Below are 27,723 nucleotides of genomic sequence, written 5' to 3'. Positions count from 1 at the left end.
AGAAAATTTGATGCTAATGTTAGGCATCGGGACTAAACAGCACAGACGAAAGTAAGTCAAGTCTGGTCTAGTGCATGGGGCAGCTGCGAAGTTGGTTAGAAAATTCTTTCATTTTGCGTAAACTTGGGAGCTTTAATTCGGTTAATGGGTAGCTTTAGGATATATACATTAATCATCTATCTTATATTTTAGAAAACATTTTATAAGAAATAGAAAAAACTGTTAATCACTTTTTCAATTCACTTAACCAACCCCACTTCTCTTATCTCTTTCCCCCACTGTCTCATGGGTTCTATATCAGTTCTCTTCTTAGTATTCATGTTTCTACTTGCCGTTGATGTAAAAGCCCAACAAAACCATTCCAATGTGATACCCCTAGGTTCTTGGCTTTCCCCCATTGCTAACCGTACTTCTTGGCTCTCCCCTTCTGGCCTTTTCGCTTTTGGTTTCTACCCACAAGGCCGCAAAGGCTTTGCTATTGGAATATGGATGCATACTCAACCAAAGAACACTATTGTCTGGACTGCAAATCCAGATGACCCGCCTGTCTCCTCAAAAGCTACATTGAACTTAACAAGCGATGGTATGCTGCTCCTTCGCACAGAGCAAGGTGAAGAAAATTTCATAGTTAACTTTCTAGATGAAGAAGGCCCAGAACCTGCTGATTCAGCTTCTATGCATGATTCTGGCAATTTTGTTCTCTACAATAACTCTTCTTATGTAATTTGGCAAAGTTTTGATAACCCAACTGACACCATATTAGGAGGTCAAAACTTGTCCAGTGGAGGCGAGTTGGTGTCTAGATCAGACCACTCAAGTAGACGTTATTGTCTCAAGATGAGGACCAATGGAAACCTTGTTTCCTCCCCTGTAAACAGTACAGATGGTTCAGAAAATGCCTATTGGTACGTGGCCACTTTCTATGGCTCTGGTGTTAAGCTCAGTCTTAACCCAAGGGGTTTTCTACGCTTAACCACTTACAGTTCCAGCTTAGTCATTTTGGCGAATAATTCTTACCCTGGCAAGAAAGAGACTAGTACTATTATCTATCGTGCAATACTTGATTCTGACGGAATTTTTAAGTTGTATTCACACCACTTTTGGGGCAATAGTAATACTAGCTCAAATGTGTCCTTGGAATGGTCATCTTTGCATGATCAATGTGATGTCAGAGGTTTTTGTGGCTTGAATAGTTACTGCACAGGCACTGGCTCCAAAGCTGAATGTCGCTGTTATCCTGGATTTCATTTCATGAACCCCAAAAATAAGTTGTTGGGCTGTTACAACAACTTCAGTGAAGATAGTTGCGGCAAAGGTCCAAGGATACACTACAACATTGCTGCTTCACCGAATATATCTTGGGGTGATTTTCCTTATTCAGTGCAACTTATAAATCAGGAAAACTGTTACAAGTCTTGCCTTGGAGACTGTTATTGTCGGGCTGCTTTTTATATCTACGAGGATGGCACTTGCAATAAATTCAAGCTTCCACTTAGATATGGAAGAAGTCAAAATTCATCAGTTATAGCTTTCTTTAAGGTGATTCAGAGAAATGGTGGAAGTTTAGATGATCACAATCCAGTTTTCCTAAAGGATAGCAAAAAAAAAATCATTTTGATTCTTTCCCTAACTTTGGGTTCCATTGCATTTCTGTGTTCTGTAATTGCAATATCATGTTTCTTCATATATAGGCATCAAGTTCATAGGTACAGAGAGCTGTCCCCGGAAAATGTGAACGTGGAATTTGCTGAAAATTTTACTTTGCATTCGTTTTCTTACAATGAACTTGAGAACGCAACAGACGGATTCAAGGAAGTGTTAGGCGAGGGTTCTTTTGGATCAGTTTATAAAGGGTATGTATCCGAAGCTAACAAAACTATTGTTGTTAAGAGACTAGAGAAATTTGTGGAAGAAGGGGAAAGGGGGTTTCAAGCTGAAATGACTGCCATTGGACGAACTCATCATAGAAACTTAGTTCAGTTGCTTGGTTTCTGTATTGAGGGATCTAGGAAGCTTCTTGTTTATGAATACATTAGCAATGGTTCACTTGCAGATCTTCTCTTCAAGGCTAAGAAGCGCCCCCTTTGGAAGGAAAGAGTGAGAATCACACTAGAAGTGGCTAGGGGGGTCTTCTATCTACATCAGGAGTGCGAGGTCCATATCATCCATTGCAATCTAAAACCTCAAAATATACTCATGGATGATACTTGGACTGCAAAGATCTCAGATTTTGGATTGGCGAGGCTATCTGTGCCAAATCAAACAAGAATTTCAATGGGCCTTGAAGGGACAAGTGAGTACTCTGCACCTGAATGGCAGAAAAATTCCCCGATATCAGTAAAAGCTGACATTTATAGTTTTGGAGTGCTGCTTTTGGAGATTGTATGTTGCAGAGGCAGCATAGAAGTAAATGTTTTAACAACAGATGAGATACTTCTTTCTAACTGGGTATATAATTGCTTTGTGGCTGGACAGTTGGATAAGCTTGTGGAAGATGAAAATGTAGACATGAAGACACTAGAAAGAATGGTGAAGGTCGGCTTGTGGTGCATTCAAGAAGATCCAGCTTTGCGTCCTCCCATGAAGAATGTAATCTTGATGTTGGAGGGGACAGTGGATATAGCGGTCCCTCCATCTCCAGCTATTTCTCATTCTTGATATATCTACAAGCAATTAGCAATCAGCAATCATTTTCATATTTGTATAAGCTTACTTTGTATGTTTGCTATTGGTTGTTTTTTTTTAATACCTTTTTTGGTACCAAAAGTTGTGTGTATCTGTTTGTTTGTTTGTTTTTTTCCTTTATTTTCTTGCGTTTTTTTTTTTCTTGCGTTTGTTTGTGTATGGATCTTTTCATATAACTATTTATTCCTTTTACTGGTGTTGAAATTATTCACATACAACATATTTATTTAAATTAAGAAGGGGCCAACATATTTGAATCTTGTATGCCTTTATTAGAAATACCATATATGTCATTGAGTTATAGACAAGTATCTAATAAATTTAATCACACACATATTGCCCTGATCCTTAAAAGAGAAAACCCCAAAGTACTACAGAAATAAGGCCAATCTCATCTCCGAAGTGCTAGCAAACAAGTTGAAGAGGTCCTCATTTGGGTGACAAGTGAGTCTCAAAGCGTTTTTGTCCTAATGCGTTTGGTTTCTGACAACATATCGATGACTTACAAACTATTTTACACAGTGAGGAATGTTAGGAACCCAAATGGTTTTTCTAATGGGATGGACAAGGATTGTAAGAAAAAGCATGGAAATTGTAAAGGAATTTATTTAATTCAAGGTAGTCACCCTCCATAAAGAAATAGTAAGAGATAGAAAAAATGAACTAAGCAAGGAATTGGTTTAGCATAATTGAATTTACATGACATGATTTAAAGGGACTAACTAATATATCTAACAATTTTATGTGGAACTTAATGGCCACTCCATTAACAGAGATGAGGAAAATGGCTTGAATAAAAAAGATATATAATAGTATAGATCAAAATTTTCAAACATTAGATGACAAAATCAAAATTACTTCAAACTTTAAGGATTTAAATTAAAATAAAATAGTGTTAAATATTTTTTTTCTAAATATGAACAAACCTACATAACACATTAAAACTTAATAATTTTGAGCTAAAATGACATTTAACCGACACCTCATTAACTATATAAACAGAAAAGACACTTTTCCAAACACCCTCTCCCCTTCTTCTTCTTTCCCTCCCTTCTTTATCTACTTTTTCTCGTCTACTAATTTTTACTGGCTTTCTCATGTTTCCTTGTTCTTTCTTCTCCCTGTCATTTCATGAAAATTGATTTTATATCTACTTTCTCTTATCTCTTATTCTTGTTTTCTCTCGTTTCATTTCAATCTTATAGAAATTTTTTTATAAGAAATATGATAAGCTTTCAGTAGACTGATAATCTTTCATTAGACTGGATTGAGACCCAAAACATTTACATCACAAAGTATTTGACAAGCAATTACAGGTATCTTCCACCCAAAGTGTACAATCAGAAATTTCCTTGGCATGTCTAGCCAGGAGATGAGCAGTTGCGTAGCCTTCCTTGCGGGTGAACGAAGAGTTCCCAGCTCTAAATTTAGGTGTCCAAGATTTGACACCTGCAATGAGATGCTAAACTTGAACTGGGGCAGGGCCCGGGTTACCGAGAGCATTCATAATCACCCGAGAGTCGCCTTCGAGGATGATATCTCTAAGTCCTAGCTCCCAGGCAAAAATTGTGCCAATCTCTGCTGCCTTCGCTTCGGTCTCAGTAGCAATCTTTTGGAATCTACTTTTTCTTTATTTGTTAAAGAAGAATGAAGGAAAGACTAAAGGGGAGTCCACGTGTCAGAAAAACAAGAAGAAGCAAATAGAAGAAGTGACAGATGTCTCTACATGTCAGAGAAACAAGAAGAAGCAAAAAGAAGTGAGAGATGTCAAATTGTAATTGAATGTATTAATACTTAGTTATTTTTGGTAGAAAAATTTGTTAGCTTCTATTAGCCCCTGTTTCCGTGTATATAAAGAATAGGTGATAATTATTTTGTAACTACTTTCATTTTCTCAATCAAAGAGTAAATTCAGTTTTCAATCTCTCTTTTTACTCTGTTTCTAATATGTTACCCTATTACTCTATTTTGTGAATATGAATCTCTCTTATTCTTTTTTTCCTCTCTCCTTTCATTTCATCTTTTTTGATTCACTCTACCATTTACCTTTGATTATTGTTTTCTCTCATTTTATTTCAATATTTTAGAATCTACTTTTTCATATCTGTTACCCAATTACACTCTACTAGAAAGTTGCCCGCGCGTTGCGCGGATAATGCTGTAAACTTTTATGTAAAATGGTTTTGGAAATTTTTGTACATATATTATAGCATAAATAATAGATATTTTCATTACTAAAATCACCTACAATTATAGTAGAAACTTCAAAGTATGTAGGCATATTTTGTTGCCTACCATCAGTTGATCATAAACCAATTAATTGCAAGGATACATTATGCATAATTGCGTATCAAACTCCTTGAACCTATCCCTTGTCATACGAAATGTCTAACTAAGGCATTGATCTTATGAAGCATCTTCAATAATATTTTAATTATAGTAGTGCTAAGGTTGCATAGTGATTTATGTCTAGGCAAAGCAACAAACACACACTGATATTGTCAAGGCTCTCGTGGACAGCCATACATGATACTTGACCAATAAATAAATAAAGCAAGCAACTTCAATGATAATTGAGCTAGACATGATTCAGCATATTTAACAAATTTTTAACAAAGATGTATCAGTATAATATATTTAACAATTTTTTTAATACCATTTTGAGTTAATATAGATTATAAGCTAACCTTCAAATAATTGAGACACCACATAATTTTTTTGCCCACTTAGTTCTTAATTTGTACCTTTGCGGTTCTCATTGTTTCTTTCTTTGTTCCTATTTTTAACAATTGAGTTTTTGTTATTTAGTAGGACATAGAATATGTGTAGATTGTGTTGATTATTTTAAAACTTTGCTTCCAAATAATACTTAACCTCTCAATAGGTAAAAGACAATTATTCACCTAAAAATAATAACAACTTTCCAACCCGTAGTTAAGTTAATTTGTTTCATTCGTGTCAATTATATAGGCTGCTACATCATACAATCAAATAAAAATTATAAATTTTCTTCAAGCATTTTATCAAACACTATAGATTCAAAAAAATATATATAATTATTCCTGGGCTCTTAGCACTTCAAATCCCACAAAAGTTTTGGCTCCATTGGCGTTTTGAATGTGATCCAATCCATATAGATACATGGGTATGTGCTCCAACTACATGTGGCATGGAGGACCTTGATTTATTGATTAAGCTTCTTCCTCATTGATCTTTCTACCTGCCTAACAAAACCGGATTATTTACTCAACTTATCTTTGCCTTAGGGTCTAAATAGTACCCAATTCAACTAATTTTCTTAATCACATCCTCATGTAACATATTTAAATCACTCACCAAAAGCCAAATTATAAATTATAAAAATGGTGTGGCTCAGTAAAAATCTTGACCAGTAAATAGTTCAAATGAAAAGAAACAAACCACCATCTAGTTTGATTATCAAAAACCCATTACCTCTTAGCTACTAATGTAGAGTTTTAGTATTTCGTACCTCTTAGATACTTAATAAGGGTATGATAAATTAGGGGCCGGTGGCTTTTTCTTCTTGGGTTTAGTGACTTTAGTCTCCAACCAAAATAGGTAAAGTTGAAGCTTCAATCTCCTCGAGTCAATCTTCTCTCAAACATTGCAAACCACAAACTCGGTACCTCAAATAATTTTTTTTTAAATGAAAGAAATAAACAAAGAGTGAGAGTCAGAATATTTATTGATTTATTTATAGACACTGAGAAAGGAGTTTTTGTCCATGAACTCGTAGTGGAATTGTTGATCCATTAATAGAAGGAAAATCCATCAATTGATAAAAGAAATAGGTACATTAGTGTGTGTTTAAATTGAAAGGGGAAGTGAAATAGTTTTTATTTATTTATTTTCTAAAAGAACTGAAGAGTTAAGGGAGAGAATAACTGAATAAAAAAATTTAAGATGGGTTGATCTTAACGGAAATATATTAAAATTTAACAGTGCAAAGCTTGGTTTCACTTTGCCAAGTGCTTATCCGTAGTGTGCATTTAAATTTGAACATTTAAATTGGTAGATTTTGTTATATACCTTTCTAAAAAATTCATGCTTATAGTACTGTTAGAATAAATAACAGTCACACTAATAAAAATAAAAATGGAAAGAATTGACGTGTAATTAATATATATATATATATATATATATATATATATATATTCTTAAATGTTTTGAATTATTCTAATATCACTCACACATACACAATCAAAATGTTGCAAAATGGGCATCACTTAAGATAAATTTCATAACTACAGAATTCTCCTGTCTTGTTTTTTTATTTTGTTTTGGTGTAGTGACAAAATTGTCAAGTTAAGCAAACCATAAAAACTATAGAAAAGAAATCAAAACCAAAATAGTGTTTATTTGAAGCAATTTACAACGTTACTTCTAGCACAGACCATATTTATTGCGTATTGCTATAGTTTACAATATGAGCACATAAAAAATAGTTTGCTGCTCCTGCATTAACTGTTGCCTATAGCAAAACACTCAGCTATTTTATCAAACAATTTGCGTACATATAAATAAAAGGAAATTGCGTCCAAACCAAAATTACAAAGTAAAATTAAAGATATCAAAGTAATAAAGTAAAAATTTAAAAGACTGACAGAGAAAGGGTTGTTTTAGAGATTATATACCCACCTTTTAGAGGAAGAATGACCTTACGATTCAATTTGGGATCTAAAGCATAGCTCCAAGAAGAAGATATAATGGTTTAAGCAAATTGGCATCAATGGAGCTAGAAAGGGTAGAGGTATCTAATGGGATTTGGGTTATTGTCCAAAGAATTATTACATTGATTTATTTTCCTCAGTGTCCAGCAAGCTTTGAGGGCTACAAATAATATATATATATATATATATATATATATATATATATATATATATATATATATATATATATATTGATTTAAAAATAAATATATTAGTGTGCTTCAAATTTAAAGGGGAACTGAAGAGTTAAGAAAGAGAAAGAGGTGAATTTGATTTTGCTAAACAATGAGTAATGTGCATCTTTTCAATTTCTAAAAGGATGTTGGAATTTATTTTTGAGAAATGATATGTCAACAACATTTTTACAACATTTTTACAACAAATCCTAAGTGGCAGGATGTTACTGGTTGTTATTGTTGGGGCAAAAAAGTAATCTTAGTGTTAGGTTCAAATTTGAACCAATAACAACTAACCACCTATGATTTGTTGTAAAAATGTTGTAAAAATATTGTGGACGTAGCACCTCTCTTTTTTTTTCAAGTGAAGGTGATTTGGGAATGTTAAATGCAATAATTGGTCTAATAAAGCTCAAATAGAGCGCCACATGGCAGGACCTCATGCTCTTCCGCATGAGGTCTCTGCTTTTATATATATATTGATTTGGTGAGATGAAAATAGGGTAGATGGAAAACATAAAAAAGAACCGTGAAAAAAAAAAAACCATGGGTGTTCTATTGCTTGGTTCTCTAGAAAAAAGGAAAAGAAAATGGGACCCAAATAGTTTCTACCTACACTCATAGTTGTCAAAGCGTGAATTGATTTTTTTTTTTTATTGTGTATCATATTGTATTATGTATTATAAGATACACAAACACTTAATAAAAATTATATATAAAAGGGGCATATTCATTGCCCCAAGACGAGTGGCCCAGTTAGTGTGGGATCCCGCGTGCATGCATGAGGTCCCTCGTTCAAGTCGTGGCGGGTACCATGTGGGGGGTGGGTTCCTAGCATGCATTGCGTCCATCCGTTGGCTCTCTTGGGGTGCTAGGGTGAGGTCTGTGGTGCCCCGGTCACAGTAACTATGGCTCAATCCAACATTCCCTAGCGGGGGTACCCCTTTTAGGTCATGCCCTGAAGGGTAAGCCACATATAGTAAGCCACATATAGTCGCCTCCCTCCTTTCAGTTCATAAAAAAATGGGCATATTTATTATAAGTTTTGAATATATCCAACTAATGACTAATTTATTCATCACTTATGCAATAATATTTAACAAGCTAACTAAATAAATCAAACTAGTATGTGTTTATAACATACACATTCAAATTAATTAAACTCAAATGTGATAATATGTTACAAATGACCCAAAATAACAATTTATTTTCATTATCTTGCCTAATCAACTCCTGGACAGCATGGGTTGTAAAGTTGTGATTTACAACTATTGTGTGTTGTCTTTAATTCCATGCCAAATTTATTGTAATTATGTTTAATCATGTTTACCATGTATTTTATGTGGGATTTCATTGTATGGGTTGTGTGTAAGAGAGAGTGTGAAGACTCAAGCGCCTATTAAAGACAAAGAGGATTTCGCGAGAAACTTTCCCGCGAAGTGAGCCATGTGCAGAGCACATGACTAGAATGCGAGAAGTCATGACAGCTGGTTTTCGCGAGTAATTCACGGGTAAGGCCTTCTTGCAAAATACCCGCGAAACATTTTGTTTTGCTATTTTAGCACTATCTGCAACACCTTATCTTCACCCACACTATATATACCCACAATACCTACATATTGTAAGGAGTGATTTTCAAAGAGAAAACCCTAGCATACACACTTAAGAGTTAAAAATTGTTATACTCACAATCCTCTACACAATCCTTTATGATTTTCCTCAAACTCATACCTCTCCATATCCATATCCTTGAGAGGTTGATAGCTCAAATACTTACCACACCCAATCTAAGTGTTAAGTGAGGTTTTGGTGCTACTAGGAAGCATTGGAAGAAGCCAAGCGTTGGCAGATGCAAGAAGCCTTATTGGAGTAGGAGCTTGGAGGGCTTAGGTGCATTGGTTAGATTAGGCTTGGAGGGCCTTTTACTATTCGTGTATCCTAACTAATTGTCTAGTGGATCGATTTACTGCCTGGAGGGCGAAGGAGAGGTTTTTCGCCGACTTCTTCGGTTTCTTATTCGATAACACGTCTTGGGGTTATCTTGTGTTTGCATCCTTCTTCCCTACTCTTTTAGCTTTCATTTTATTGTTGATATATGATGAATATGGCTTAGAGTAGTTTTATTGTTTGTTCCCTCGCATTTACTCTATTCCACATTTAGTTAAGTTAAAGTAAAATCAACTGAGCCGTAATTTTTTATTTGGGGGTCTAAACAGCTCTTGTGTTTCCACACATATTCGAGCTTTTAGGTGTGCCTCCAGGGGTAGTGCACTCGCGTCTGACTTGATGGATGCAGCGTGCGGCTGTCAATGCAGCTACACACGCATCCGTCATGATTTTTTTTTTTTTTTGATTCGGCCCAATATGGGCCGATTCGGGCCAAAATATGTGTTTTTTTATTATATAAAAAAAAAAAGATTGCATTCAAACCCCAATTCAAAAATGAGATCTAGAAGAAAGTATAAAAATAATTAATTCTGAAAAATATTTCATTGTGCTCCTTGCATTAGTGTATGTCAATGTGTGTTCATGTGGGTGCATGTCTAACTATCTTTGTGGATGAACAAACATATACATGCACAAAAATTTATACAGATACCAAGAGTCTATATGAGGAGGAGAGGAAGATGAGAAGTTCATAGCAGGAGGTGTTGGCATATCAACAAGACATTTATTTTTGAAAAAAAAAAATCCTTTCTTCCCTTGAAAAGACAAGTTAAGAGGGTAAGTTACAGTATTTCATTTAACATATTTATTTCTATTTTCTAATATCTTGCCAAATTCAAAATTTCCCCACATTATTATCTACCATTGCTCTTCAATTGGTATATGTTTATCATTATATGAAAATAAATATGTTTAGCAATATATAAAAAATATAAATAAAAATATATATTTAATAATTTATTAATAAACGTATCCCACCACACCCGCACCCTATATTTCCAAAAATTGCCGAGTCGCCATACCTTACACGCATCCAAACCCAAACCCGAATCTGCTCCCATGCTTTCTATATCAACTCTATCTAAGTCAATGTTATCATCATGTTCCTCGTTTTGCAAACTTATTTCTTCAATGAAATTTTCTTCTTCATCATCATCAACATTTACTATTTCCTTTTATTCTTTTATTTTAATAATATATATATTTATATATATATCTTCTTGGCATTCTAGTTTCTTTGAAATTAAGTGTGCAGAAAATGTCAGTTACAAAAAAGTCATCAAGTTATGAAATGAAGTGTCCAAGATGTGTCCATAAAATTATATTCTCTCCCCTCATTTTTTTTTTCAAAGTAGATATTATGAGAGAGTAAAGAACAAGAAAAACGGGTGGAATTTCAGTCAAATGAGGAAAGAAATGAAATTCGGTATCGTGCGCAATAATTATAAAATTGACTAAAGCATCTTGAACACGTAACAAATAAAGGTGGACCTTGGAACCGTAGAAGTGAATTAAACTCAAATGTGATAATATGTTACAAATGACCCAAAATAACAATTTATTTTCATCATATTCATCATCTTGCATAACCAACACTTGGAAAGCACGAGTGTGCCTCCAAGGGCCGTGCACTTGTGTCCTACTTGCACGGACACGGTGTGTGGCCGTCAACGTGGCTGCGCGCATCCGTCACAAGTGTTTTTTTTTCCCGATTTTCGATTCTGCCCAATATGGACCAATTCGGTCCAAATGGGCCAAAACAACCCTGAACCAGTCTGATTCGGGCAAAAAAATGTGTTTTTTTTTTTAATTAAAGAAAAGATTGCATTAAAACCCCAATTCAAAACTAATATTTGGAAGAAAGTATTAAAATAATTAATTCTGAAACAATTTTCATTATGCTCCCTCCATCAGTGTGTGTTCATGTGGATGCGTGTTCGACTGTTTTTGTGGATGAACATACATATGCATGAACAAAAATTTATACAGATACTATGAGTGTATATAAGGGGGAGAGAAGGATGAGAAGTTCATAGCAGAAGGTGTTGGCATATCAACAAGACATTTATTTATTAAAAAAATATCATTTCGTCTCTTGACAAGACAAGTTAAGAGGGTAAGTTACAATATTTCATTTAACATTTTTATTTCTATTTTCTAATATCTTCCCAAGTTTAAAATTTCCCCACATTATTATCTACTATTGCTCTTAAAAATTGGTATATGTTTATTATTATATGAAAAAATATGCTTAGCAATATAGAAAAAATATAAATAAAAATATATTTAATAATTTATTAAAAAACGTATCTAGCTGCTCTTGCACCCTGCTTTTTCAAAAATTGCCAAGTCGACACACTGCACCTGCATCCACACCCAAACCCAAATTCACACCTTTGCTTCCAAGATCAACTCTATCTAAGTCAACGTTATCATCATGTTGTTCATTTTGCAAACTTATTTCTTCATTGAAATTTTCTTTTTCATCATCAACATTTACTATTTCCTTTTATTCTTTTATTTTAATATTATATATATATATATATATATATATATCTCTCTCTCTCTCTCTCTCTCTCTCTCTCTCTCTTCTTGGCATTCTAGTTTCTTTGAAATTAAGTGTGCAGAAAATGTCAATTACAAAAAAGTCATCAAGTTATGAAATGACGTGTCCAAGATGTGTCCTTAAAATTATGTTCTCTCCCCTTATTTTTTTTATTTTTCAAAGTAGATATTATGAGAGAGCAAAGAACAAGAAAAACGGGGTAGAATTTCAGTCAAAAATGAGGAAAGAAATTATATCCGGTATTGTGGGCAATAATTATAAAATTGACCAAAGCATCTTGAACACGTAACAAATAAAGGTGGAACTTGGAACCGTAGAAGTGAATTAAACTCAAATGTGATAATATGTTACAAATGACCCAAAATAACAATTTATTTTCATCTTATTCATCATCTTGCCTAATCAACTCCTGGAAGGCACATGTGTGCCTCCAAGGGCGACGCACTTGCATCCAACTCGCACAGACATGGCGTGCGGCCGTCAACGCGGCTGCACGCGCGTTCGTCACGAGTCCTTTTTTTATTTTCCAATTTCCGATTTGGCCCAATATGGACCAATTCGGTCCAAAATGGACCGAAATAGCCACAAACTGGTCCAATTCAGGCCAAAATATATGTTTTTTTATTTTAAAAAAATTGCATTAAAACCCCAATTCAAAAATGAGATTCGAAAGAAAATATAAAAATACCTAATTCTGAAACAATTTTCATTGTGCTCCCTGCATCTGTGTGTGTTCGTGTGGATGCGTGTCCGACTGTTTTTGTGGATGAACATACATATGCATGCACAAAAATTTATACAGATACTATGAGTGTATATAAGGGGGAAAAGAGGATGAGAAATTCATAGCAGAAGGTGTTGGCATATCAACAAGACATTTATTTATTAAAAAAATATCATTTCGTCTCTTGAAAAGGCAAGTTAAGAGGGTAAGTTACAATATTTCATTTAACATTTTTATTTCTATTTTCTAATATCTTGCCAAGTTTAAAGTTTCCCCACATTATTATCTACTATTACTCTTAAAATGGTATATGTTTATCATTATATGAAAAACTATGCTTAAGAATATATAAAATATATATATATATATATATAATAATTTATTAAAGAATGTATCTAGCCGCACTCGCACCCTACTTTTTCAAAAATTGCTAAGTTGACGCACTGCACCTGCATCCACACCCAAACACGAATTCACACCTGTCCTTCCTAGATCAACTCTATCTAAGTCAATGTTATCATCATGTTCATCATTTTGAAAACTTATTTCTTCATTGTAATTTTCTTCTTCTTCATCATCAACATTTACTATTTCCTTTTATTCTTCTATTTTAATAATATATATATATATATATATATATATATATATATATATATATATATATATATATATATATATATATCTTCTTGGCATTCTAGTTTCTTTGAAATTAAGTGTGTAGAAGATGTCAGCTACAAAAAAGTCATCAAGTTATAAAATGAAATGTCCAAGATGTGTCCTTAAAATTGTATTCTCTTCCCTTTTTTTTTTTTTTTCCAAAGTAGATATAATGAGAGAGTAAAGAACAAGAAAAACGGGTGGAATTTTAGTCAAAAATGAGGAAAGAAATGAAATCCGGTATCGTGGGCAATAATTATAAAATTGACTAGAGCATCTTGAACACGTAACAAATAAAGGTGGACCTTGGAACCGTAGAAGTGAATTAAAATCAAATGTAATAATATATTATAAATGACCCAAAATAACAATTTATTTTCATCATATTCATCATCTTGCGTAACCAACTCTTGGAAAGCACGGGTGTGCTTCCATGGGCCGCGCACTTGTGTCCAACTCACACGGACGCAGTGTGTGGCCGTCAACGTGGCCATCACGAGTGTTTTTTTTTTTTTCAATTTTCAATTCTGCCCAATATGGGCCAATTCAGTCCAAATGGGCCAAAACAGCCCCAAACTAGTCCGATTTTGGCAAAAAAAAGTTTTTTTTTTTAATTAAAAAAAAGATTGCATTAAAACCCCAATTCAAAAATGATATATAGAAGAAAGTATAAAAATAATTAATTCTGAAACAATTTTCATTGTGCTCCCTGCATCAGTGTGTGTTCGTGTGGATGCGTGTCCGACTGTTTTTGTGGATGAACATACATATGCATGCACAAAAATTTATACAGATACTATGAGTGTATATAAAGGGGAGAGGAGGATGAGAAGTTCATAGCATAAGGTGTTTGCATATCAACAAGACATTTATTTATTAAAAAAAAATATCATTTCGTCTTTTGACAAGACAAGTTAAGAGGGTAAGTTAAAATATTTCATTTAACATTTTTATTTCTATTTTCTAATATCTTGCCAAGTTTAAAATTTCCTCACATTATTATCTACTATTGCTCTTAAATTGGTATATGTTTATCATTATATGAAAAAATATGCTTAACAAGATATAAAAAAAATATAAATAAAAATATATTTAATAATTTATTAATAAACGTATCTAGCCGCACTCGCATCCTACTTTTTCAAAAATTGCCAAGCCGACGCATTGCACCTACATCCACACCCAAATTCGAATTCACAACTGTGCTTCCTAGATCAACTCTATCTAAGTCAATGTTATCATCATGTTCATCATTTTGCAAACTTATTTCTTCATTGAAACTTTCTTCTTCATCATCATCAACATTTACTATTTCCTTTTATTATTTTATTTTAATTATATATTTATATATATATATATATATATATATATCTTCTTGGCATTCTAGTTTCTTTGAAATTGAGTGTGCAGAAAATGTCAATTACAAAAAAGTCATCAAGTTATGAAATGAAGTGTCCAAGATGTGTCCATAAAATTATATTCTCTCCCCTTATTTATTTTTTTTTTTCAAAGTAGATATTATGAGAGAGTAAAGAACAAGAAAAACGGGGTGGAATTTCAGTCAAAAATGAGGATAGAAATTATATCCGGTATTGTGGGCAATAACTATAAAATTGACCAGAGCCTCTTGAACACGTAACAAATAAAGGTGGACCTTCGAACCATAGAAGTGAATTAAACTCAAATGTGATAATATGTTACAAATGACCCAAAATAACAATTTATTTTCATCTTATTCATCATCTTGCCTAATCAACTCCTGGAAAGCACATGTGTGCCTCCAAGGGCGACGCACTTGCATCCAACTTGCATGGACGTGGCGTGCGGCCGTCAACGCGACTACACGCGCGTCCGTCACAAGTCTTTTTTTTTCCAATTTCCGATTCAGCCCAATATGGGCCAATTCGGTCCAAAATGGACGGAAACAGCCCCAAACCGGTCCAATTCAGGCCAAAATGTGTTTTTTTATTTTAAAAAAAAATTGCATTAAAACCCCAATTCAAAAATGAAATCTGGAAGAAAGTATAAAAATAACTAATTCTGAAACAATTTTCATTGTGCTCCCTGCATCAATGTGTGTTCGTGTAGATACGTGTCCAACTATTTTTGTGGATGAACATACATATGCATGCACAAAAATTTATACAGATACTATGAGTGTATATAAGGGGGAGAGGAGGATGAGAAGTTCATAGCAGAAGGTATTGGCATATCAACAAGACATTTATTTATTAAAAAACTATAATTTTTTTCTTGACAAGACAAGTTAAGAGGGTAAGTTACAATATTTCATTTAACATTTTTATTTCTATTTTCTAATATCTTGCCAAGTTTAAAATTTCCTCACATTATTATCTACTATTGCTCTTAAATTGGTATATGTTTATCATTATATGAAAAAATATGCTTAACAAGATATAAAAAATATAAATAAAAATATATTTAATAATTTATTAATAAACGTATCTAGCCGCACTCGCATCCTACTTTTTCAAAAATTTCCAGGTTGACGCACAACACCCGCATCCACACCCAAACCCGAATTCACACCTGTCCTTCCTAGATCAACTCTATCTAAGTCAATGTTATCATCATGTTCATTTTGCAAACTTATTTCTTCATTGAAATTTTCTTCTTCATCATCATCAACATTTACTATTTCCTTTTATTCTTTTATTTTAATAATATATATATATATATATATATATATATATATATGTATGTATGTATGTTCATCTTCTTGGCATTCTAGTTTCTTTGAAATTGATTGTGCGGAAAATGTCAATTACAAAAAAGTCATCAAGTTATGAAATGAAGTGTCCAAGATGTTTCCTTAAAATTATATTCTCTCCCCTTATTTTTTTTTATTTTTCAAAGTAGATATTATGAGATAGTAAAGAACAAGAAAAACAAGTGGAATTTCAGTCAAAAATGAGGAAAGAAATTATATCCGGTATTGTGGGCAATAATTATAAAATTGACCAGAGCATCTTGAACACGTAACAAATAATGGTGGACCTTAGAACCATAGAAGTGAATTAAACTCAAATGTGATAATATGTTACAAATGACCCAAAATAACAATTTATTTTCATTTTATTCATCATCTTGCCTAATCAACTCCTGGAAAGCACATGTGTGTCTCCAAGGGCGACGCACTTGCATCCAACTCACACAGACGCGGCGTGCGGCTGTCAACGCGGCTGCACGCGCATCCATCACAAGTCTTTTTTTTTTTTTCCAATTTCCGATTTGGCCCATTATGGGCCAATTCGATCCAAAATGGACAGAAACAGCCCCAAACCGGTCCAATTCAGGCCAAAATATGTGTTTTTTTATTAAAAAAATATTGCATTAAAACCCCCATTCAAAAATGAGATCCGGAAGAAAGTATAAAAATAATTAATTCTAAAAAAAATGTTGTTGTGCTCCCTGCATTAGTGTATGTTAATGTGTTCGTGTGGGTGTGTGTCCGACTATCTTTGTGGATGAACATAAATATGCATGCACAAAAATTTATACAGATACTGCGAGTGTGTATGTGGGGAGAGGAGGATGAGAAGTTCATAGCAGAAGGTGTTAGCATATCAACAAGACATTTATTTCTGAAAAAAAAAATATATATATATATATATATATATATATCCTTTCTTCCCTTGACAAGCCAAGTTAAGAGGGTAAGTTACAATATTTCATTTAAAATTTTTATTTCTGTTTTCTAATATCTTGCCAAGTCTAAAATTTCCCCACATTATTATTTACTATTACTTTTAAATTGGTATATGTTTAGCAATTTGTAAAAAGTATAAATAAAAATTTAGTTAATATTTTATTAATAAACGTATCCTGCCGCACTTGCACCATACTTTTTCAAAAATTGCCGAGTCGCCGCACCACACCTGCATCCACACCCGAACCCAAATCCACACCCATGTTCATCATTTTACAAACTTATTTCTTCAATGAAATTTGCATCATCAATTCATCATCATCAATTCATCATCATCAACATTTACTATTTCCTTTTATTCTTTTATTCTTTTATTTTAATAATTATACATACATATATATATATATATATATATATATATATATATATATATATATATATATATTAAGGCTGTCCACGGGTCGGTCCGGGTCGGGTTTGTGCCCAACCCGGAACCGACCCGCCGGAATCGGGTGGAGAAAAAACACACCCGCCGCCGACCCGCCGGAGTAATTGGGTCAGGCGGTTCAGATCATCAACGGGTGGCGGGTGGGTCGGTCGGAATCATAAATCTGAGAAGACGACGAGAATCAGTGAAAAAACACACAAATCCGGCGAAGAAACCCAAATTCCGGCAAAGTTTTTCAGATACCGGCGATATTTCTCTTAGATCCGGTGAGATTTCGCAAGATCCGGCGAAAATCTCACCGGATTCGATGAGATTTCGCCAGATCCAGTCAAAATCTCACCGGATCTAAGGAAATATATCGCCAGAATCTGGGTTTTTAGCCGGATTCTGGAAAAAAGTCGCCGGATTCTGGAAATTTCGCCAGGATCTGGAAATCTCTCGGTCGGTTCGGTTTTTTCGGGTTTTAGGAGAGGAAAACCGAAACCGACCTGCCGGAAATCGGTTTCTGGTGGTGACGACCCGCCACCGACCCGCCGGAGCAGTCGGGTCGGCCGGATTCGGGTTAGATCTGGTCGGTTTTTCGGGTGGATCGGGTTACCGGATCCTTCTGGACAGCCCTAATATATATATATATATATATATATATATATATATATATATATTTCTTCTTGGCATTCTAGTTTCTTTGAAATTGAGTGTGCAAAAAATGTCAATGACAAAAAAAATCATCAAGTTATGAAATTAAGTGTCCAAGATGTGTCGTTAAAATTATATTCTCTCCCCTTATTTTTTTTTTCAAAGTAGCAATTATGAGAGAGTAAAGAAGAAGAAAAACGGATGGAATTTCAGTCCAAGGAAAGAAATGAAATCTGGTATCGTGGGCGCAATAATTTTAAAATTGACCAGAGCATCTTGATCGTATAACAAATAAAGGTGGACCTTGGAGCCATAGAAGTCATGTTTACGTTTCAAAACTAAAATGTTTTACTAAAAAATTTATTGCTATATCTTTCACAAATAATTACTAGTAATTTTATTGATGCAGGAAGCTCATTGTTAACTTGTTATGGTCCTTCGTTATCCTTCTCTCATGGCTTCCATATATACTGTTTTCTTTCTTCTCTCTATACCCTTTACACGTGGAGGAGCTCAGCCTCAACAAAATCAATGTAGGCATAGAATAAGCCTGGGCTCTTCACTTCATCCCACAACTCCCCCCAGGTCATGGCCTTCCCCTTCTGGTCAATTTGCATTTGGATTCTACCAGCAGGGCAATGGTTTTATGGTCGGAATCTGGTTGGTGGGTATAGACGATAACACAGTTGTGTGGACAGCAAACCGTGATGATCCTCCGGTCACCTCAAATGCAATGACGCTGGATTTGACAGAGGGTGGTAAGCTTCTTTTGACAACTGATGAGCAGGGAGAGGAGAAGATTATCAGTGCTACGATGTTAGAGTCTGCTTCTTATGCCTGCATGTTTGATTCTGGCAATTTTGTTCTCTACAACAAAAATGATTCCATCATTTGGGAGACTTTCAGATATCCAACTGATACTATTTTGGGAGGGCAGATTCTATCTTCCGGTTGTCAATTGCTCTCTAGTTTGTCGGATACCAACCACTCAACTGGACGGTATCGTCTGAAGATGCAAATAGATGGAAACCTTGTTCTATACCCCATAAACACTTTAGACATTGAAACTGAAGCTTACTGGGCTTCTGGAACTAATGGATATACCCTTAAGTATCGCCTTTATCTCAGTCATACAGGGCTCCTACAAATCATCAATAGCACTAGTATGAACAATGTTCTCTCTTTGAGTTCACCATTGGAAGGCAATAGCACCACCAACACCATTTATCGTGCAACTCTAGATGTTAATGGATTTTTCCAGTTGTACTCGCATGCCTTTGACGATTCTGGTAAACCAAATTCATCAGTAATTGAGTGGTCAGCATTGGAAGACAAGGATCTTTGCAAAGTGAATGGTTTCTGTGGCTTCAACAGCTTTTGCACACTCAATGATAACCAACCGTATTGTGTTTGTCTTCCTGGAACCGATTTTGTTGATGAGAATCATACATCTCTCGGCTGTGAGAGAAACTTTTTAGAAGTAAGGTGTGGAGCTGGCAAAGATCATGTAGCATCATATAACATCACTACCACAGTGAATATGATGTGGAAAGATATTCCTTACACATATGAACCCATGTCGACGAAGGAAGAATGTGGCAAGTCATGCTTGGAAGACTGCAATTGTGATGTAGCACTGTTCATTAATCCATATTGCCAGAGACAAAAGCTTCCACTGAGATATGTTAGAAGGGATAAAAGCCAGAATACCGTAGCTTTCTTCAAGGTGGGCATAAGAAGCTGGAATGAAACTATTCCCAACCCAGTGAAGCCTTCTGTCTACATATTCACCAACAAAAAAGTTATAGTTCACATCCATGCTTTAATTTTAGCTTTTGCTACATTCTCTTGTCTTGCCCTTGGAATTTCTGGCCTTTACATGTTCAAAATTCGAGTTCTAAGGTATAAAAGGCTGAAAGAGAATGAAACATTGGGCCTGACTAAAGGGCTTGCTTTAAATCTGTTTTCATATGATGAGCTCAGAAGAGCAACCCGTGGCTTCAAAGATGAGTTGGGTAAGGGTTCTTTCGGAACAGTATACAAAGGAGCTTTGTACAAAGGTAAAAAACTTATTGCGGTGAAGAGACTAGAAAAATTGGTGGAAGAAGGTGAAAAGGAGTTCCGAGCAGAGATGCGAGCAATAGGGAGAACTCACCACAAAAATTTGGTTCAATTGCTAGGTTATTGTGCCGAGGGCTCTAAGAGGCTTCTTGTCTATGAGTATATGAGCAATGGCTCCCTTGCCGATGTTCTTTTTAAGGGTATAAGGCGTCCGTACTGGGATGAAAGAGTAAGAATAGCATTGGATGTTGCTAGAGGAATTCTCTATCTACATGAGGAGTGTAAGGCCCCTATTATTCATTGCGATATAAAGCCCTCAAACATTTTGATGGATGATTTTTGGACTGCTAAAATCTCCGACTTTGGCTTGGCAAAATTGTTAACGCCAGATCAAACAAGGACCTTCACGATGGTCAGAGGAACTAGAGGGTATATGGCACCTGAGTGGCAAAAGAACACCCCTATATCAATGAAGGCAGATGTTTATAGTTATGGAATGGTGCTTTTGGAGATTGTATGTTGCAGAAGGAACATGGATGTTAATGCATCAATACCTGAAGAAATTGTTCTTTCCACTTGGGTATATAAATGCTTTGTTGCTAGAGAATTAGGTAAGATTGTGGGTGGTGAAGAAGTAGATAAGAGAACCTTGGAGAATATGGTTAAGGTGGGACTATGGTGCATTCAAGATGAACCATTTCTTCGTCCTTCCATGAAGAGTGTTGTATTGATGTTGGAAGGGATAACCAACATATCTGTTCCTCCATGCCCAAATAATATCCCCATGTAAACTTTCTCTATGTAAGGAAAATTCTATATCTATTTTAATATAGTTTTCTTATTGTTTTATGTTTTTTTTTTTTTCTTTCCCTATAAAGTAAGGGACTTACATGAAAACACATGCAGTTTACTCGTTAGTCCTGTCAGTATGATCCCCTCCCATTTAATTTATCTAATTTCCTTCAATTTTTATCTAGATATAAGACACGTGGCACATAAAATAAAATTAAAAAAAAAAACAACTATATAATGGTCTTGAAAACCCATATAAACCACACAAAATCAATTAAATGTCATGAGTCTCACATCTAGAAAAAATTAAGGAAAATGAAGGATTTAAATGGAAGGGGATTTTATCCCGAGAGGAGTTAATTAGTAAAGGCAGTCATCTATACATACATACATACATACATACATACATACATACATATATATATATATATATATATAAAACCAAAGCCTCTGAAGCCAATTTTTCACATCAGCACAATATTTAAATAAAATTATTTTTATTTAGTCCAAATTTAACAAAAAATGAAACTTTATCTCTCTAACAAGTTTAACTTAAACTCAAACACATCATTTTTTATCATGCTTTTAAATAAAATTATTTTCGTTTAGTCCAAATTTAATAAGGAGTGAAACTCTATCTCTTTAATAAGTCCAATTTAAACTCAAACTCATCATTATCATTTTTTTAAAACAAAATTATTTTTGTTTAGTCCAAACTTAACAAGGAGTGAAACTCTGTCTCTCTAACAAGTCTAACTTAAACTCAAACTCAAACGTTGATAAAATAAATAAATAATTAATTAATTAAAAAAAACTTGAATAAATCTTTTATTAAGATTATCCTAAACATGGCTTTATTTGGATAAATATATAAATCATCAACTATTGATAAAGTTCAACTTCTTTGGATAATAGAAAAATTCTACTGCAATTTCTTTAAAAAGTAATTTTCGTAAATAAACTACCGAACTCTTTTTAGCTGTTTTTTGCAAGATAAAAAAGCTTGAAATTATTGAAATTATTCTTTTGAATGTAATCCATCTTTTTTTTTTTTTTCTCTATTGTTTAGTCATATATTTTGTTTTGTTTCAATAATTTATAAGTCGTGAATCATCTGATTCTTAAATATTTTTTGGTCTTTTAGAAGTTTTAATATCTGAATTTTTTGGTTATTTTTTTGCAGTATTTGAAATTGTTTAACAAATTTTTTGTAAACCATTGCACGTTCATCAAATTGTAATACAAATTGAAATTATACAAGAGCAAATTATGCAATTGTGTAGTTTCTTAATCAATTTAAGATTTTATAAAATTATTTTAGTCTACCTCACAAATATATAGTTACATGTGCATAGCCCGGGTTTGCGACTTGTTTTAACTATTTTCCATCATTAAGATTATAGAGAACATTTATCACTTTCCATTTGTCTTGATAAAAAACCTTTTTTATGTTGGGAAACGACTCATTTTAAAAATTAAAAAAACAAACATTTTCTGAAAAAAATTATTCATTTTCCTATGTTTAGTAGAAACCTTAAAAAATGTGTTGGACAACATTTTCTAATGCTTGGAACAGTCAAAATGCCAGTAATATTTCTTGCATAATTGAAAATATGTAGATCACGTATATTGTGTAAACCAATTACACAATCAATATAAAATAGTTCATAGACATTATGCATTAAACTACAAAAATCAACCATTCTACTCATAATTAAAAATACACACATTCTTCGTTCAAAATAATTTAAGATGCCAGGCCAAATAAACATCACAAGTAGGCAAATCCAAATTCACAACTTCATGTTGAGCTAAACATTACTGTGCATAAATTTTTGGATCAATTGTAGAAAACCAACCTAAACTAGTCATTGGCACCTTGCATTCTAAATTTTGAAAATGGTTATGTATTGTAGAAGCGGTTATGTAAAATAGATAAAGTAATGTTTTGGTATTCTAAAACAGTGAGTTTTTGCAAAACCAAATGTAAATGTTTTAATTAAACTAAGATAATCAAATAGAACTCTACCCGTCTACCATCCAAATAAAGGCTAAAGCTAAAGGCCATGTGCCACGTGGCCCCATAAAATTAAAAAAGAAAAATTTACCCTTACATCCAACAATGATGCCTAAATAACAAAAATAACTGCACAAACATAACATTTGGTACAAAATAGCCACCTAGAAAACTTTGTAAGTAATTAATTATTTCCTAACTAGCTAGCCAGATTATGCTTAATACAAAAATGTAAACATTTTTTCTAATGCAGTGTAAGATTCATAAGCTTTGCAACATCATTTCAAGAAAATCAATGGTTTTCAATGAAGTAACAAGAAGAGAATTTCTTTGGATTCAAAAGTCATAATGATACTATGTTCATATACTAAATAATCTAGTGATTATGGTCACACTAAATCCCCATGACCAAGCCCAGAATCAAGCTTGTGATATGTTGAGCCAATGTTACCCCCGTGGCAGGGTCCATAGAACAATCAGATAGTGTAATAGATTCTAAAACATAAACAATATCTTTCAATTCATATTCAATATCACATTTGGAATGACAAAGCTCAATAAAAGATTTCATACAACTTTTCACAATGTCACACATGCTTTTGAAAAATGCAGAATTTTTGAAAAAGTCAGTTTATTAAATTTTTTATAATATTTGAGTAAGGAATAAAATACAATTATTTTCATAAAATCAAGAAGCTAAAATTATTTTGAAGAAAAATTATAGCTTTCTAAATAAAACATTTATTTCTAACAATTTTATGATAATAAGGGAAAAGATCACTTACCTCAAAGTGGTGCCTACTCCAAAACTCCTTTCAAAATTTTAGCATTCTCCAAACTTGACCTAAAATCAATTAGACATTAATTTAATTACTCAGAGTGTGTCCAAAATACTATACTTTATTATTCTAAGATCTTCTCAGTGATATATGATCATTCTTGAAATTTCCCAAGATAATAAATATTGATTCTTGATGCAAAGAAGTGAAGAACTAGCCAAATCTACTAATATTCATTCCCCAAATCACAAAGAAACATTAAAAAAATCAAGACGTGTCTAAATCTACAAAATTGCAATTAAACCCCCTTCTAAATGGTTGTCTACCACTTGAAAATCCAAAAAAGTTAACAAAAATAATAATCATTAGATCAATAGTAAAAATAGATTTCTAAGGTACTTACCTTAATAATCTCAAGAACCTTCAAGCCTCTTTCTCTAAAATTATTAGGTAGTCTTCTCTCAAGGGTTATCTGCTTCAATAACAAGTAATGAGTCTTAGGATGGCAAGGATTTATAATTTCGAGTAATAACCCCAATGTCAAAATTACTAAGTGGACCCTTAAATTTTTCTTTCTTTCTTTTTTATTTGGTTATCACACAACCCCACCCTTTACCGCTCGGAGTCATCATTTCCTTTTTCTTTTGAGCCAATGAAGAAAAATACATCAAAGTACCCAGCAGAAAATTCAAAATTCTTACAGTCATAACAACTCAAGCAAAATAAGCAGTGACATGCTCAGGGTTACTTCATGTCAAAGTGTTAATCAAAGATCCTTCCAAAAGCAAAGTGTAAGCATGTGAAGACCTTAAGATAGTTTTTCTTTTTTTTATCATTAAATCTTCCACTTCACCTACTTATCCTTCAGCAATTTTTTTTTGATAGGTATCCTTCAGCAATATTTCTAAGCTAAATCCCACTATTAACCTACCTCTTTATACAAAGTATTTTTGGTTCCCAAATTCATCCTAAGGACCACAAAAATATATCTTTTCACATTGGAAGAGGCAATATAGAAAGCAATTACTTTCTCTGTCCCAGTTTGTTTGTCCTCTATTCCATTTTGGAATATTCCAAAATATTGTCCTGTTTCTAAGAATAAAAGTTATTAATTTACTAATGTTCATATTACCCCTACTTTATTTTCAAAACTATTTGAAAAGAAAACTAACGAATATTTAAAAATCAATCTAATTGGGGCATCTTTTTAGTTGCCTCACTAAGAATAACTCTTTTAAAAATTAAAAAAAAAAGCTGGTAAATTTATTTAAGGGTAATTTTGTAAACTTGTGCATTTTTTTATAAAGTAGACAAGACAATAAATGATGTTCTCTTAAAAAGTTTGACTTTTCAAATAGGACAAACAAATTGGGACAGAGAGAGTATAACTTTATTGGGCCAAGCAACAAGAAAGTTGATGTATATCCATTTATGTTCAGCATTAGGTCCTTCACAGAAGCACTCACCCAGCCACTTCCTCTTGCTGAATATATGTTCAAGAATTGCAGTAAATGAATATGTTCTTGAAGTGTTTGATAGAATGCTTGAAAGGAAATATCAGCTCTTGAAAACTTCTAATATGCTTTGATTTGATAATGTTTGAGATAACATTACTTTTCCTTATAAATGGATGCTTCATAGACAAAAGCAATGCGAACTATGTTGACTGAAAGAGATGCTTTTAGTAGGCAAATCTGAAATCTGTTATTGAGATATTGTCAAATGAACCCCTCACTGCCCTCAGTGCTTTGTCTCAAACTTGGATCTTTAACTAACATGGAAAGAAATAAAAGGTCATAATTTTTATTTCTTATCTTTGTTAACATGCAAAGAAATAAAAGATCATAAATTTTTCCTATTTGTTTGTTTATGAATTGGTGGTTGTAATTTCGAATGCGTACAGATTAGATGTTTGTTGCCTACTCTAGTAATTGAGTGTGAAATATCGATGCTTGTTGGTATTGTAAATTTGAGGGTATTATCCCTACCTGGTAGTATAGAAATGTTTGTTGCTTGAATTTATGGAAATAAGTTGCCAGTTTCAAAATTTTAAGCTTTTTCTAGCTTTTAGTACCTGTTTTTGTTTCGAGAATTTCTTGCTTAAGAATTGTTACATTATCAAGTAAAACCATTGTTCCCATGCAATGTGGGATAACTTGCTTGTGACTCATTGATCTTCTTAAATATTATATGAAGTAAATTCACCATCAAGAATATCACCAGAGAAATTTTTACCTGAACGCCGCTGATCTATTCGTTCTTGCGATAGGTCCCTTCGCCTTTGTGATTGAGCTACTACTGCGGCTGAGGCGGATCAGCGAGGAGAGAGAGTGAGAGAGAGCTTGCACGGAAGAGAAAGAGGGAGATTGTTTTCCGCCAAAACTTTCCTCCTTCGGAGCTAGTATGAAATCAAATTATTACTAAGTTTTGGGCCTAATTTCGAAATCAATGGTTCGGTCCAAAGCAAAATACTCAAACTCTTTTACAACTTTACGGGTTTTCATATCCGTCAAATTAGGGGTGTTTTTGCAATTGCTCCAAAACCAAGAAGAGTTTTTGCATGTTGGCCTAATTATTTTTTATTATAATCTATAAACCTAGGTTTAATAGACAATTTACATTTTTCTACTTTAAACTATTACCTTGATTTCACTTAACCTTCTAAATTATGATATACACAATTGAATCCCAAAATTATAACATCATTTCAATGTCGCCCTATCATTTGTTTTGGAGTTAAGTATGAAAAAATTTACAACTGAAATATCAATTTATTCATATTACAAAAATAGGACAGATAAATTGGTCTTTTAATGTTAAAATCAATCAAATTTAACAACAAAAAAATAAAATAAAAAGTGTTAGAGCTAAGTGTAATGCACTTCTAAAATTTAGGGGAAGGGGGCAATTACGTTAAGTGTCTTTTAGAATTTTAGGAGATTAAGTGGAATCAAGGTGATAGTTTAAGGTGAAAAACATATAATGTTAATAAGCTAAAATACAAAACTGACCCTCTAATTTTCTTCAGATTTCATTTCAGTCCTCTAACTTTATTTTCGTTCATTTCAGTTCTTTAAATTTCAGATTTTTTTAATTAAGACTTTTTCATTAATGTTTGTTAAAATTTTTTGAAAAAAAAAAACTGGAAAATATTTTTCAATTATTAATTGAATTTTTTTAAATTAAAAATTTTGAAAAAAAAATTAAGAAATTAACCACAACATATAACAAAAGTTGATGAAAAAGCTTTAATGAATAAACTTGAAAGTTAGAACACTGAAATGAACAAAAACAAAGTTAAATGACTGAAATGAAATCTAAAAAAACTTAGAAGACCAATTTTGTATTTTACCCATGTTAATAAGTTACAAGGCTCTTACTATAAATCCAATACATTTTCCTTTAACCCACAATATTATCAATAATCAATCATAATAAAATATTTTTCAAAAAACGTTTTCCATCCAAACAAATACAATGAGATGAATTTAGAACTTTATAAAAATAAAAATGTTTATGATTGGTGTTGGCATTTCATTTAGGGGTATTTTTTAAAATATTTTTTCGGCATAATTTAATAGTTGGGGTAGGAAAATTTGAACATAAATGTCTCCCATTAAAAACACCAAAAAATTGAGCTACATTGCTTTTAGCTAGAAAATCATAATTCTAGGTATCAGATTTGATATATGTGATGTTTAATGTGATTCAAAACCCTATTTTCCTTTCTCCAATATATAAATGAATAAAAAAAAATAAAAGAATAGGGGATTTAATTTTTCATTTTGAATATTTTAAAGAAAGGCCAAATGGCAAAAACACTCCTTACGATTTC

General features: G+C 33.1%; 2 protein-coding genes across 2 annotated transcripts; both read left to right on the top strand.

The window, feature by feature from the left end:
• Positions 1 to 285: 285 nt before the first annotated feature.
• Positions 286 to 2,658, top strand: LOC142623560 (G-type lectin S-receptor-like serine/threonine-protein kinase LECRK1). Its single transcript, XM_075796993.1, has one exon. The coding sequence runs from the start codon at positions 286 to 288 to the stop codon at positions 2,656 to 2,658; it is 2,373 nt and encodes a 790-aa protein (XP_075653108.1).
• Positions 2,659 to 18,669: 16,011 nt separating this feature from the next.
• On the top strand, positions 18,670 to 21,090 carry LOC142623468 (G-type lectin S-receptor-like serine/threonine-protein kinase LECRK4). The gene has a single exon (XM_075796893.1). It carries the CDS (start codon positions 18,670 to 18,672, stop codon positions 21,088 to 21,090), a length of 2,421 nt encoding a protein of 806 aa, XP_075653008.1.
• Positions 21,091 to 27,723: the final 6,633 nt, after the last annotated feature.

Source organism: Castanea sativa, chromosome 2 (assembly GCF_040712315.1).
Source record: "Castanea sativa cultivar Marrone di Chiusa Pesio chromosome 2, ASM4071231v1".
NCBI classification, from domain to species: Eukaryota; Viridiplantae; Streptophyta; class Magnoliopsida; order Fagales; family Fagaceae; genus Castanea; species Castanea sativa.
This window is presented reverse-complemented; position numbering and strand designations above follow the sequence as displayed.